The sequence below is a fragment of the Tenrec ecaudatus genome, chromosome 6, assembly GCF_050624435.1.
Source record: "Tenrec ecaudatus isolate mTenEca1 chromosome 6, mTenEca1.hap1, whole genome shotgun sequence".
Lineage (NCBI taxonomy): Eukaryota > Metazoa > Chordata > Mammalia > Afrosoricida > Tenrecidae > Tenrec > Tenrec ecaudatus.
This window is the reverse complement of record NC_134535.1, coordinates 133,760,200-133,774,098: the sequence shown is the minus strand read 5'-3', so window position 1 is coordinate 133,774,098 and position 13,899 is coordinate 133,760,200. Positions and strand designations below refer to the sequence as shown.

At 47.1% G+C, this 13,899-nt stretch overlaps 1 protein-coding gene across 1 annotated transcript in view; it reads left to right on the top strand.

The window, feature by feature from the left end:
* The first annotated feature begins 362 nt into the window (after window positions 1–362).
* Window positions 363–13,899, top strand: part of DCP1B (decapping mRNA 1B) — a 64,044-nt gene continuing 50,507 nt past the window's right edge. The window contains exons 1-2 of the mRNA XM_075552254.1: window positions 363–525; window positions 8,826–8,866. Coding sequence (XP_075408369.1) covers window positions 376–525; window positions 8,826–8,866 — 191 coding nt within the window. The 5' untranslated portion in view covers window positions 363–375. The remainder of the gene's footprint in view (window positions 526–8,825; window positions 8,867–13,899) is intronic.

Here is a 13,899-nt window from a genome sequence, read left to right as displayed (position 1 = left end):
TCTTTCGCTGGAGTTGCTCGGCCCTGAGGCGGATTTATGAAAGGTTTTTTCGCGAAAGGGCCGAGGGAAAGAGGCCCGGGCGTCGACCGCGTTCAGAGGGAAGCAGGACCGGGTCCCAGCGCCGCGCGAACGCTGACGCGGGAAGGAGCCCGAGGACGCGCGGGAGCCTGTTGCCAGGGGCAACGATCCTCAGGTGGAGGCGCGCCGCCGTCGATTAGTCATGCCTCCCGTCCGCGGGCGGGAGGGGCCGGCGCGGGAGGCCGGCGGCCCGGCTTCCCCGCGGGGCGCGCGCGGTGGCGCGGCCGCTCGCTCGCTCTGCGCTCTATTGAGAGGGGCTTCCGAGGGCCCCGTGCGGATGTCGGGGAGGGAGGGAAGATGGCGGCCGTGGCGCCGGGCGGCCTGGTGGGCAAGGGGCGCGACATCAGCCTAGCAGCCCTGCAGCGCCACGACCCCTATATCAACCGCATCGTGGACGTGGCCAGCCAGGTCGCTCTGTACACTTTCGGCCATCGGGCCAACGAGTGGGTGCGTGCAGACCGGAGGGCGCAGGCCCGGGCGGAGGGGGAACGGGGTCTGGGGTGTCAGACTCGGGGCGCTGGCCGCAGGTGAGGGAGCGCAGACGCCGACGGCCTGTAGCTGTCGGGCGGCGGGCGAAGCGGTGGACATCGGGAGCCCTGGGCCCGAGAGTTTGGGAGGCGGGCTGACGGACCGTGTGGAACCCCTGAAGTCGGGGACAGGCGGGAAGGGCTGAGCTGCCGGGGACGGGACCGAGAGCTGGCGTCCGGATGCCGAGACTCCACGAGAATAAAGGCCGACTTCCATGAGGGTCAGGCCGGGAGAGCAGGCCAGAACGGGACAGACTGAGGGAGCCGGGTTCTAGAACAGCCCTCCTAGGTGGGGCGGCGGGAAATCGAACCCGAAGCCCTGTGGTTAGACGCTCAGAAAGAGGCAACACCGGATATAAAGACGAGGCGGGACCAACGTTTGGGGAAGATCATTGCCCCGCAGCCCATCAAGATCAAATGAGTCCATTTGGGAGCCGAATTATTTTTATGTTCCTTTGAAAGCAGAGCCCCAATAAATCATCGTGGAGTGAAATTTAATTTCCTCAGAATGAGATGGAGCATAAGACACTCAGGGAGCCGGTTGCAGGAATTGCTGCATTTTTATAACCCACTTGAATGCAGAAGAGAGGTTTTATCCCGCTCTTTACCTCACGGTGCTTTTTGTCCCAAATAATATCCAGCCATCCTTTATGTAACCACCCACCCATTGTTTTCAACAAACCGCAAAATAATATACAGGAGGCTGGATGAATAGATCATAGACGACTTGTGTTTTTTGTTGAGGTGATGGTTATTAACAAACACCGTTATTTAAGGGCTGAAAATATCCATATCGAACAAATCAATATTTTAACACTCAGACATTCATGCAGAGAGCCTACTTATCTCATTATAAATCTTTAGTGGCCTGTAATAAAACTTAGATATATTTTAAATTAAGTAATACAGAAATCCGAAGACAGATACAAGAGGAAGAGAATAGATTTGCCCAAAGTTGTCAACGGAAGAAATTCACTGGAGAGGGCAAAACACTTAGCTCTGCTTTCTTAGTCGCCAAACCGACAAGGACACTAAAGAGCTTTTTATTATTTCCTGCAGCGCAGCGGTTTATGTGTTGGGCTGCTAACCTAGAGGTCAGTCATTAGAACCTACCAGCCACTGCTCCAGAGAGAGGCAGCTTTCTACTCCTTTGTAGCCTTCTTGTCAAAAGCACACAGCGAGTTCTGCTTGCCAGTGTTGGGTTGCAATGAGTTGGAATCCACTCGATGGTTGTGTGTGGTTTGGATTTGGGGGCTCTGAGATAGGTAGTGTATTTGTTTCTCCCTGGCTGTTGTTGGAGGGATTTGTCATCTGGCCTTTCTACAAAGGACATCCAGCAACAGAATTAACAAACTCCTCAAAGACAGTGTAAAAATCCAAATGCATTCTACACTTGGCTCCTACACGGCTCTAAAGAGAACGCCAAAGGTGTAATTCTGTAAAGGAACTTCTGTTGGGGGGAGGGTGGGGGGGAGGGCCAACCTGACACTGGACTACAGTGGGGAATGCTGAGAAATTGTTACACCCTAAAGGAGAGAAATCCTGTGGAGTAATACTGGTTTCCTATAAGCTTCTGACAGAGCCTATTGTGTGCTAGACACTTGTTTAAAAAGTTACAGAGGTTAATTAGATACTCAGACGTCCATCTACTAAAGCCTCTTCAGAGGCCCAAGTGTCGCACATGCATTATTTACAGGAGTTATGCTTTCCTGTTTCCTGGACCTGTTGCCTTTCGACAGGCCATAATTCATTCCGCAGAAAAGGTCACTCTTTCAAAGGGCTGATGATGTTCAAGGCTGTGAGAGCAGCAAAAGAGAGACCTAGTTCCGCTGCAGAGCAAGGGCAGGGAGCACACACAACCATCACCGCCGCCATGCCCTGTCTTCACTCGGGGCCTCTGGGTGAAGCCTTTCGGACAGGAGACTAATCAGAACAGAGCATCCTTGAGAATGCAGGAGAAAGCATTTGGAAGAAAGCAGACAGAATTCCTCTTACACTGAAAATAGAGGAAGGATGACTTCGGGCCGCAGAGAATGAGCAGGATGAACAAAGGTGGGGTCGTGCCTGGAGTAGGGGTTTTAGAGCTCCACACTGCCAGGGGAGACGCCATGAAAGCATCTATGTGTCAGTTAAGAATATGACTCTCGGGCTTTTTCAAGAGAGCGCTGGGGGTGTAGGGCTTAAGTGTGTGGTGGCTCATTGAAGGCCAACTATTGAGATCCACCAGCTGCACTACAAGAAAAAAAAAGACCTGCCGCCTTAAGGCTTACAGCCTAGGCCATCCTGTGGGACAGCTCTCTGTCTCCGAGCACCTTTAAAAGTTGGGATTGACTCCACAGCTGCAGGGTGATTGTTTCCAGCTGTTTTTAGAGCTGTGTTTTTCGATGCTGGGGAAGGGGTGAGGCGGCTCTTTGCCACTGACAGGTGATGCGCACAGTCCTCTCCAGGATGGCAGGAGGGTGGTGCTACTTGTATCTAGAAGGTAGAAGCCAGGGATGGAGCTTGGTAACAGTGCCCATGGCAGACCCCCACAAAGATCTGTGGTTAAATGCCATCGAGTTGCTTCTGAGTCGGTGATCCTATGCTCAGTAGAACGAAACGTGGCCCGACCCTGTGTCATGCTCAAAATTATTCACAGGCTTGGCCACAGGTGCAGTCGCTGTGTCAGTCCATCTCGCTGAAGGTCTTCCTCATTGCCGCTGGCCCGCCACTGGACCCAGCATGCTGCTCTTCCCGAGCACTGGACCCCTGACACATGTCCTTAGATGTAAGAGGAGGCCTGGCCTCCCTTCCTCTAAGGAGCAGTCCAAGACAAATTTGCTGCTGCTTTCTGGCAGCCCAAGGCACTTTCAGTGTTCTCCTCCAGCACCACACTTCAAATGGATCGATTCTTTTCAAGTCTTCCTTCCACATGCATACGAGGCAATGTGAACGTACTGTGGCGTGGGTCAGGCGCACCTTAGTCCTCAGTCACATCCTTACTTTTCAGTGCTCTAAATGGAGGCGGTCTTGCGGATCAGATTCACCTGATGCAGTGCCACAAAGTGCTCTTCTGCCGCAAGTGCCCTAGAGACTGCCCTGAGAGCAACTAAGGTTCTGTTTCAGGCTCACGGTTTTCTAGCTTTCTGTGTATTGATATCACTCAGAATTCTAAGTTCAGACCACCAAGGTCTTTGGCTAGGTGGTACAGGCATTTGATTTTTCATTAAGGTTTCATGGCTGACTTGGATGTTGTCATTGAGAGGGACAGATTTAGAAGGATAAACCCATTTTTCATTTTTTTTAACTCATAAAGTAATCAGTAAAATATAGATCCCTTTCAGTCATCTCAAAAGTGTTAGAAACAGCAACTAAAACCCAACCCACAATGTCAAGTCAATTCCAACTCCTGTTGGACCGTCACTAGGCTGTATATATGTGGGAGCAGCCAGCCTCGTCATACTCTTGCAGAGAGGCTGGTGGGTTTGAACCACGGACTTTGAGATTAGCAGTCCAATGCTCACCCGACACCACCACCAGAAAAGTGTTACGTAGATTGTAACACCGTCTGCCCAGTGGTTTGCAAACAGCACTTTTTCATATTCTGTTTTATTATTTGGAATTTTTGTTTTTAGCACTTTTAGCGAATTGTAATAGGAAATCATACTTTAAGGAAGTAAGCTAAAACATATATTCCAGGACTGTAAATAAATACTTTTAACATTGGGAGGATCTAATGAAATCTTGTTTCAAGTGTTTCTTCATCCCAGCCCTGGGTTTTGCTGAGGGAAAATACATAGACACACACATACACACACCCACACACATATATACACACAGATGTGTATATATATCATGTATATATAGATATAGACACATACCAAGCGCACTGCCATTGAGTCACTGCTGACTCAGTGACCCCCCTATGGGGGCTTTCTGAGACAAGCCCAGGCTTTCCCTTGAGAGCTGCTGGTGGTTTTGAACTGCGGACCAGTCAGATTGCAGCCCGGCGATAACCACTGCTCCCCCAGGCGCTCTCGCGTGCTCTGTCTATACATGACCTGTAAAATGCATGGATTTGGATTGTTCCAACCATACTCGGATAAAAATTCAATTTTCCAAAATCCCCTTTATCTAGGTGCCACGGAACTCTCAAGCACAGATTTTATTTTTCCATCAGAAGACTTGAGTGATATAAACTGGTTAATCTCTTTTTCAATGGAGAGACTGAGGCAGAGCATAAGATGCTACTTAGCCCAGTAGGGTCTGGGGGCACCCCCTCCAGGTGCCCCCTTGTGCTCACCATTCTTTCTGTGAGCAGCCGCATTGATGGTGTGCGATGCGACAGAGACATCTCCATTTTAAGAACTACTTGTGTTTAAGGGTGGTTCCGGGAGAAGCAGGCCTTTTACATTTTCTGATGCTGGAGTTTTCAAAACTGAAATGCCACATTGCCTTCTTTCTTTTGCTATAAAAAGGAATTTCTATTATTACTTCACCGGGGAAAAGAAGCAAACACACACACGGTTGGCTTTATGTATGCTGGGACATGCACACCACCCAGCTGGGGCTGCTTTGGCAAGTGCTGGGGCACGGAAAGCCTGTTTGGTAGCAGGTGAGCCTGCCAAAACACCTCAGCACACCAAAGTCCTAGTCCCAGCACCTGAGTTTCAGCTTCCTATCAATGGCACCGACCGGAGGTGGTGGTGGGCAGGTGGGTTCTGAAAGGCAGCATGGACTAGGAAAGACTGTCCATCTGGACCAGTTAAATGGGGGGGGGGGGGGATGCCGACAAGGCCTTAGGTTGTTGGGTGACCTTTGTGCATTGCAGCATCCACCGCCTCTAGGCTGTGATTGCGTTTAAAGTAATTGTCTACATTAAGGATTTAGATTTTTCTGTAAGTACAAGTTAACTCCTTTTCTTAACAAAATAATTCTTTTCCTTTACTTGTTTTGACTAGGGGCATTTTTCTTTCTTTTAAAAAAAATCATTTTATTGGGGGCTCATAGAACTCTTATCATAATCCATACATCGATTGAATCAGGCATGTTTGTACATATGTTGCCTTCATTCTTTTATAGACATTTACTTTCTTTTGAGCCCTTGGTGTCAGCTCCTCTTTTTTAATCCTCCCCCCCTATAACCCCGATAGATTATACATTGTTATTTTTTTCATCTCACACCGACCGCTGTCTCCCTTCCCCCATGTTTTCTGCTGTTCTTCCCCCTGTAGAGGGGTGCATGGTTATGTGTCGATCACTGTGATTGGTTCCCCCTTTCTCCCACCCTCTCCCCCGCTTCCCCCTACCCTTCTGGTATCACTGTTCCCACTCCTGTTCCTGGATTCTGTGTGTTGTGAGCTCCCATCTCTTATCTGTACCTGTGTGCATGTTCCAGTCTAGTCTGAATTGAGAAGCAGCACTGGGGTCATGGTAGTGGCGGGTGAGGAAGCCTCAGGGAACCATGGGAATAGAATGTGTTTCATCGATGCCTTACTGCACCATGGTGACTCACCCCTTCCCTGTGGCCCCTCTGCGGGGAGATTGTTCCACTGTCTATAGATAGGCGTTGGATCTCTTATGCAGCCCCGCTTATTCTCAACAATATGTTATTGTTTGTCATGTGCCACTGATGGACTAGGGGAATTTTTCAAAACATAGTGGCCAGTGGGTCCTATTTGAGGAAAAAAAACAAACCCAAACTCACTACCATTGAGTCGATGCCCACTCATAGCGACCCTGTAGGACAAGGTAGAACTGCCCCTGTGGGTTTCCAAGGCTGTAAATCTACAGGAGTGGAAAGCCCTGTGTTTCTCCTGCCGAGCGGCTCATGATACTTTCCATAAGACACACAGTGAATTCTACAAGAGCCCCAGTGAGTCCAGTTTAAGGACACAGACACTGTAGGACCTTAAGTTGTTTTCCACCATTGCGCTATTTCATCTCTCACAACAGTGCAGCGATGGACATGGGTGTGCATGTTCTGTGCTTGTCACGCTCTTGTTTCTGTAGGATGTATCCCGAGGAGTGGCATTGCTGTAGATCGCGTGGCAGTTCCAGTGTTGGAAGCACCAGCTCTTTGCCCACAGCCTCAGCGGTGTATAAGGGCGCCAATCCCTCCACACCCTCCAACGCTTTCCGTTGTTAATGTTTTGGTTCATGTTGGAATGAGATGACTCTTTAATGACTAACGAGGACCCCTAGAAGCATGGTCAGGGGTTGAAACCCCCGCTGCTCCAAGAGAGGAAGATGAGTGTCTTTGCTTCGGCAAAGATTTACAGTCTAGGAAGCCTTATGGGCAGCTCTGCTCTGCCCCAGAGTCGCTCTGAGTTGGATGGAACTGGCTCCATGGCAGTGGGCTCGTGTTTGGGTCTTGGAATAGTCTAGGTTTGAACGTCTCCCACGCTCATATTGAAATTGGATTGCGTGTGCGTGATTGAGGTCTGGAGGTTTAATATATATTTTAATATATATTTTAGAAGCTAGACCCTTGTCCTGTACCTCACTGCCAAAAAATTGTTCCCAGGCTGTAGATTTGCTTTGTACATTTTTTGGCTGAGGTGTGCGCATGTCTAGTTTTTAGGAGGTGCCAACCATCCAGTTGTTTGTGTGTTTTCCATTTTGTTTGCTATTTGGGCCTCTAATTTTGCCCTTATTTTTCCTTTGATAATCCTTATAGTTTTAGGTGTTATATTTAGGTCTCTGATGCATCTTGAGGTATTTGGGTATATGGTGAGAGAGGTGGGTCCTGCCTCATTTTCAGCAACTAGATAGTAAGTTTTGCCAGCCACGGTTCCAGAGGATTTTTAATAAAATAAATTGCTAGGTCACACAAGTGTTTTCCAAGGCTGTTTTTGGATACAAGGCCTTTCTCTAAGGAGACTTGGTGGCGTCCTTAAGAGTTACAGTCTTGGAAACCCACAGGGCAGTTCCACACTGTCCTCCAGGGTCTCCGAGAGTCAGAATTGGACTTGATGGCCGTGAGCTTTGAGTTTTGAGGGGCCTTTTTTCTGAGGTACCTCGGAGTCATCATGAACCTGCAACTTTTGGTTGGGGGTGCACTTCCACCCAGAGGCCCTGTGGGAGAAAGGCCTGACGCGCTACTTCTCAAACACCAGCCACGGAAAACCCTGCGGGGCCCAGCTCTCTGCTGACACACAGGGGCGCTCTCGGCAAGTCGGGCCGGGCTTGTCAGCATCTGATGAATTGCTGGTTAGTCCAACAAATGGATATTTAGCTCTTTTTTAGAACACACGGTATAGATGAGCCTTTTCATCTGGGCCTGGGTTCCCGCCTTTGGAGAAACGAAGTCTACCTAAATGAATGAACGGAACTCCCTTTTGTTTAGTTTTGGTAGTTTTGGTTTTACTTTTAACTTTCCCACCTCCCTCAGGCAAGTAGTACTTCCATCTGGCTTGATTTCAGAGATCTTGGATCAGAACTTGACTCTAGAGCTTCCATGTCAAGTAGGCGATGCTTTTCATCACTGGACATCCCTGGGTCAGTGCCCTCTTCCATCTAGCATGTAGCCAAGCAGAGGGCTTGGGAGATCGATCACCTGCTCTCCGAGGTACCAGGATGTGGCAGGAGAATGGCCCAGACAGTAAAGGGAAGGAGACTGAAATGCAGACAGCAGTGATTTCTACAGCTTGCCGTATGCCCAAGTCAGAAGGTGGAGGAAAGGGCACACACATAGTACAGTCGCTCCTGCCTAATGAATCCACGGAGCGCGTTCAGTGACTTTCCTACAGTTTAAGTCGGAGCAGCCTTGCCATTGCTGTATTTGGTAGAGACAGAGGTGGCTGGTGTTGTCAATGACAAAGCGAGAGCACGGCTTCCTGCTGCTTAATCAGCAGCCCCACAATGTATGTATCTGGCCCATTGCTGCTTCTGGAAACTGTGTAATTTATATTCTATAAGAAATTTAAGTTCGCTAACTCCTTTGATCGGCGGTCTAGTGGTGGGGTGGATATATGCTGAGCGTGAAGCATTGAGCCTTGAGCATTGAGCTCCTGAAGCCCTCAGCTGCTCCGCTCACTACTCCATGAAGTGTTCTACTCCCACAGAGATTTGCAGACTGGGAACCCCAGGGACAATTCTGCCCTGTCCTAGAGGGTCGCTGTGAGTTGGATTCCAGTCAGTGGCAGTGAGTTTACATTTGGTTTGTGGAACTCCTTTGGATCTGTTCTATTAGTGAAGAGAAATACATATTTTGCTGTACATTTTGTTTTTATTTTTTAGGAGAAAACTGATGTGGAGGGAACCCTGTTTGTTTACACAAGGTAAGAGAAGTTTACTTTAATAAAGCAACAGACCTTTGTAATAATATTTTAGCTTACTTATGTCACTGCCCTTCAAATTTTATGTGGAAGAGAAGAACTGAATATGGGTCTGAAATGATTAATTGACTTAAGAAAAAAGGAATGATGTGTAATGTCACCTGGTATATTATCTGGTGAATACCATTTCAGAATATCCTCTAAGCTTCCCTGTGGATGAACTTCTAGGACCCCAGGTGGTGTAGTGGTTATGTGTTGGACTGTGATCCCCATGGTCAGCAGTTCAAAACCACCAGCAGCTCCAAAGGAGAAAGACTGGGTTTCCACTCCCGTAAACAGTTCCAGCCCTGTTCCACAAGAGGTCACTATGAGTCAGCAATGACTCGATGGCAGTGAGAGTGTATAAATGCACTTAAATTATTGGCTGTATCCTGTTTAATATAGTACTAAAAGATATATCTTTTGGTGATTCAAAAGAGAGGTAGAAGGATCTTGCCTAAAGAGAGGTAGAAGGATCTTGCCTATAATTTATTGATAGAGACCTGGAATGAAGGTTATTAGATTACTTCATCACTATGCGGGAAGGTGTTATAATGACATGTGGAAAGTCCTAGAGTTAGCGAAACAAAAGAGGGAGAGCACACTCAGCAGATCTTAAACTGAAAGAACTCACGAAAGATGCAAGGCTCGAGTGGCAATATTAACATATTCTCTGGGAAAAATATTCAATGATGCAGGAAGCATCAAGCGAAGAAGGAAAGAATGCACAGTCATTGTGCCCAAAAGAGCTAGCTGACGTCCCGCTCTTTCAAGAGGTGGCACATGAGCAAGAACCAATGGTGCGGAAAGAAGAAATGCAAGCTGCACTGAAAGCGTCAGCCAGAAACAAGGCTCCAGGAACTGATGGAATCCCAAGTGAAATGTTGCGACAAGCTCAGGAAGCACTGGAAGCACTCACTACTCTGTGCCTGAAGATTTGGAAGACAGCTACTTGGCCAATTGACTGGAAAAGACCAGTCACCATTCCAAAGGTGACTCAACAGAATGCTCAAATTACAGCGCAATATCATTAATATGACATACATGTCAAAGTTTGCTAATCATCATTCAACAATGGTTGCAGCAGTGCATTGACAGGGAGCTGCCAGAGGTTCAGAACAGATTCAGAAGAGACGTGATGTCAGATGGATCTTGGCTCAAAGCAGAGAAAGATGCTGTCTTGTGTTTGTTGACTAGGCTAAGGTATTCAACTGTGTGGTCCATACTGAACTGTGGATCACCTTGAGCAGGATGGAATTCCAGAACCCTTCATTGAGCTCATGCAGAACCTGTACATGGATCAAGAGGCAGTCGTGCGAGCTGTTGTGCGAAGCAAGGGAATAGTGCGCGGTTTAAAATCAGGAAAGATGTGCATCAGGTTTGTGTCTTCATTATACTGAGTCAATTGTTTGCTAAGTAACTCATCAGAGAAACTGGCTTATATAAAGAAGAATGTGGCATCAGGATTGGAGGAAGGCTTCTTAACAACCTGCAATATGCAGATGATTCACAGTGCTTGCTGAAAGTGAGGAAGACTTGAACCACTTGTGGATGAAGAGCAAGAACTGCTGCCTTCATATCATTGTAAATGTGGGTGAATGCAGAGTGCAGACTCAGAGCCCATCGGTAGGCAACTGGACACCCCCTTACTGAACCCTTACTGAAGGGTTGTGGGGAAGAGTTGAGCCAGTCAGGATGCAGGGTAGCAACAATGAAACATATAACATTCCTCTAGTTCTTAAATGCTTTCTCCTCCCCCCCCCCATTATCATGATCCCAATTCTACCTTACAAATCTGGCTAGACCAGAGGATGTACATTGGTACAGATAGCAACTGGAAACACAGGGAATCCACGACAGATCACTCCTTCAGGCCCAGTGGTGAGAGTGGCGATGCCTGGAGGGTGGAGGGAATGTCGGATAGAAACGGGGAACCTACTACAAGAATCTATGTATAGCCTCCTCCCTGGGGGATGGACAGCAGAGAAGAGGGCGGGGGGAGATATCAGTGTAACATACGACAAAATAATAATAATTTACGAATTATGAAGGGTTCATGGGGGGGGGAGAAAGGGAGGGGGAAAATTGAGCAGCTGATATTAAGGGCTCAAGTAGAAGGCAAATGTTTTGAGAATGATGATGGTAACACATGTACATATGTGCTTGATGATGGATGTATAGATTGTGATAAGAATTGTACGAGCCCCCAATAAAATTATTTTTTTTTAATCTGGAAAATAAAAGAGCAAACACTTAAAACAAAAAGAACTGCTGCCTTCAGCATGGATTGCAGCTCAATGTCACTAAACAAAAAGTTTACAACTGGATGAGTAAATAGCATCATACATAATAAATGGAGCAAAGATGGAAGCTGTCAAGGATTCTGCCTTGCTTTGATGCACAATCCATGCACATGGAAGCAGCAGTCAGTTGATCAGCCAACATTGCATTAGGTAAGTTTGGTGCACAGACTTCTTCAAAGTGTTAAAAAGCAACAGTGTTACCTTGAGGACTAAGATGCACTTGACCCAAGTCAGTATTTTCAGATAGCTCATTTACATGTGAAACCGGACATTGAATAAGGAAGACCAAAGAAGAATGAATACATTTGAATTATGTGTTAGACAGGGTTCTCTAGCAAGACAAAACCAGATTGCTAGTAATTATATATATATAACACAAGAAATGAACTGTTAAGTTATATACAGATATATAATACAAGAAATGAATAGTTAAATTATAAAGCAGTTCAAATGGCTCAGTGCAACTCACTCCCCTGAGAGAGTTGTGAAACACTGGCAGTACTTCAAGTCTTGAGGGCTGCCAGGTAGTCCTGTAGAGAGAGCTAGGCTATCCCAGCATAGGCTGCAAACAGCAAGGCAGGTCACCAACTGTCTGCCAGGTCACCAGCCATCAGTCTCCAGCTCCAGAGGTATACATTCCAATCGTGTGGTCTTAAAGGGATCTCAACTTACAGCGACATAGTCCACTGGCTAGGTGTCCCACAGGTAGAGTAGCCTGTAAATGGAGGCACAGAACAAGCAGGGTAGCTGCACAGTGGTCCAATGATCAAAGAGTGAGAGACAAGAAAGGCAAGGCTCACTGAGCCATTTATCTCTCTGCCCTTCAATTATCCCACTTGTGTTTATTGCCCAGGTTGGCACAATAAACTAGCTCAAATTATAATTATGGTGAAGAATATTGAAAGTACCATGGATTGCCAAAAGAACAACCTAATCTGTCTTGGAAGAAGTTCAGCCAGAGTGCTCCTGAGAGGCAAGCATGCTGAGACTTCCTCTTATATCCTTTGGGCATGTTGTCCGGAGAGACCAGTCCCCGGAGAAGGACATCATGTTTGGTAAAGTCGAAGGCAGAGAAAATGAGGAAGACCTTTGAGGAGATGGATTGACACAGGGCTGCCTTGATGGCTCAGACAGATGAACAGTTTTGAGGGTGGCACAGGGTCGGCAGCATTTCGTTCTGTGGTGTGTGCGGTTGCTGTGAGTCGGAACCAATTCACCTGACAATAGGACGACAGCATTTAGGGGAGGATTTTCCACCTCTTGACTTTTTAAAGAAGCTTGATCCGCAATTTAAGATGTTTTTGAGCACTCCATGGTCCTGTGTTTAAGTATACTCAAAGGGTTTCTCATTGGGTTTCTGAGTTTGAACTGAGTTGATGGCTCCTAACAACAAAGGACACAGAAAGGAACAGCCAAGGGCTAGAAGTAGGACTGTAGAGAGCTGAGACGAAGGACGGAATTGGGGGTGTGCAGGCAGAGGTCAGCAGTAAGAATGAAGGGCTATCCAAGTGGAGGCTGTTGTGGGCGTAGAGAGAATGGAATGGCTAGGTGAGGGCGTCAACATAGATAACAGGGAGGTCTGGCTTATTCACCGACAGTCCCAGAAAAGCGGTGGGCGTGCCCCAGAATAATTGAGTAGGTTCTGTGTTCCAAACCATTCCAGATGCACCAGGGCATTCCACCAAGGGAGCTTAGTCAGCACAGACTCCTCAAGAATTTCGAGGTATAAAAAGAAAGCCAGGCACACGGGCCATAGTCTCATTCATTGCTCACAGTAAGTATGATTGTTCTTTTAAGAAGGGAAATAAAAGATGTAGTTATATGCATTCATGGTTTATTTTAGGGAATTTTGCGTGTGTTTTGAACTTCCAGAAAGTAACAAATCATCTAGGTGTTTTCTCTCGTGTTTCCAAACCAAATGTAGGTTTACATGTTCAGGTGCTTCTTCATAGACTCCAACCACCTAGTAGAGCTGTCAATTAATGGCAAAATAAATCCTTCCGTATCTCTTAATTCCTTTCCCTAATCTAACTCCTCAAGAATAGGAGCCCCCTATCGAAAGCAACGCCAAAGCCCAGCAGATTCAAATATATGGAGGACTTGCCCTGGTGGCACTGCCATACGAGCAGTGGGCTGCTAATGAGTGAGCTGGTGGTCCCAGCCCACTGTTCACTCCCAAGGAGCAAAGTGCGACTGACTGCTCCCCCCAAGGCTTACCGTGTCAGCACCCCGGGGAGGCTCACAGCAAGTCGAAATCGACTCCATGACAGCGGGCTTGGTTTTTGTTCGTCTGTTTGTTGCTTCTTCTAAGGAGAGTTTGCAGTACCGGTCATGGGGCTGGCCGGTGAGACACTGCAAAAGTTGTTTTTTATTAGGTGCCGTTGACTTGGTTCCAACCCATAGCCATCTTGTGCACAACAGAACGAAACACTGCCCCGTAATGATTATATTAGCGGTCAGAGTTGCTTTAGATCAATTGGCGTATTTACCGTATATACTCAAGTATAAGCCGACCCAAATATCAGCTGAGGCACCTAATTTTGCAACAAAAGCTGCATTAAAAATGTACTGAAAAACTCAACTTATACACCAGTATATACAATATACCCTGGGCCTATTTAATGAATTTTGAGATGGTTTAAACCCTTGTAGTGCAAATGCTAACACTGCTAACCGAAAGATTAGAGGTTCAAC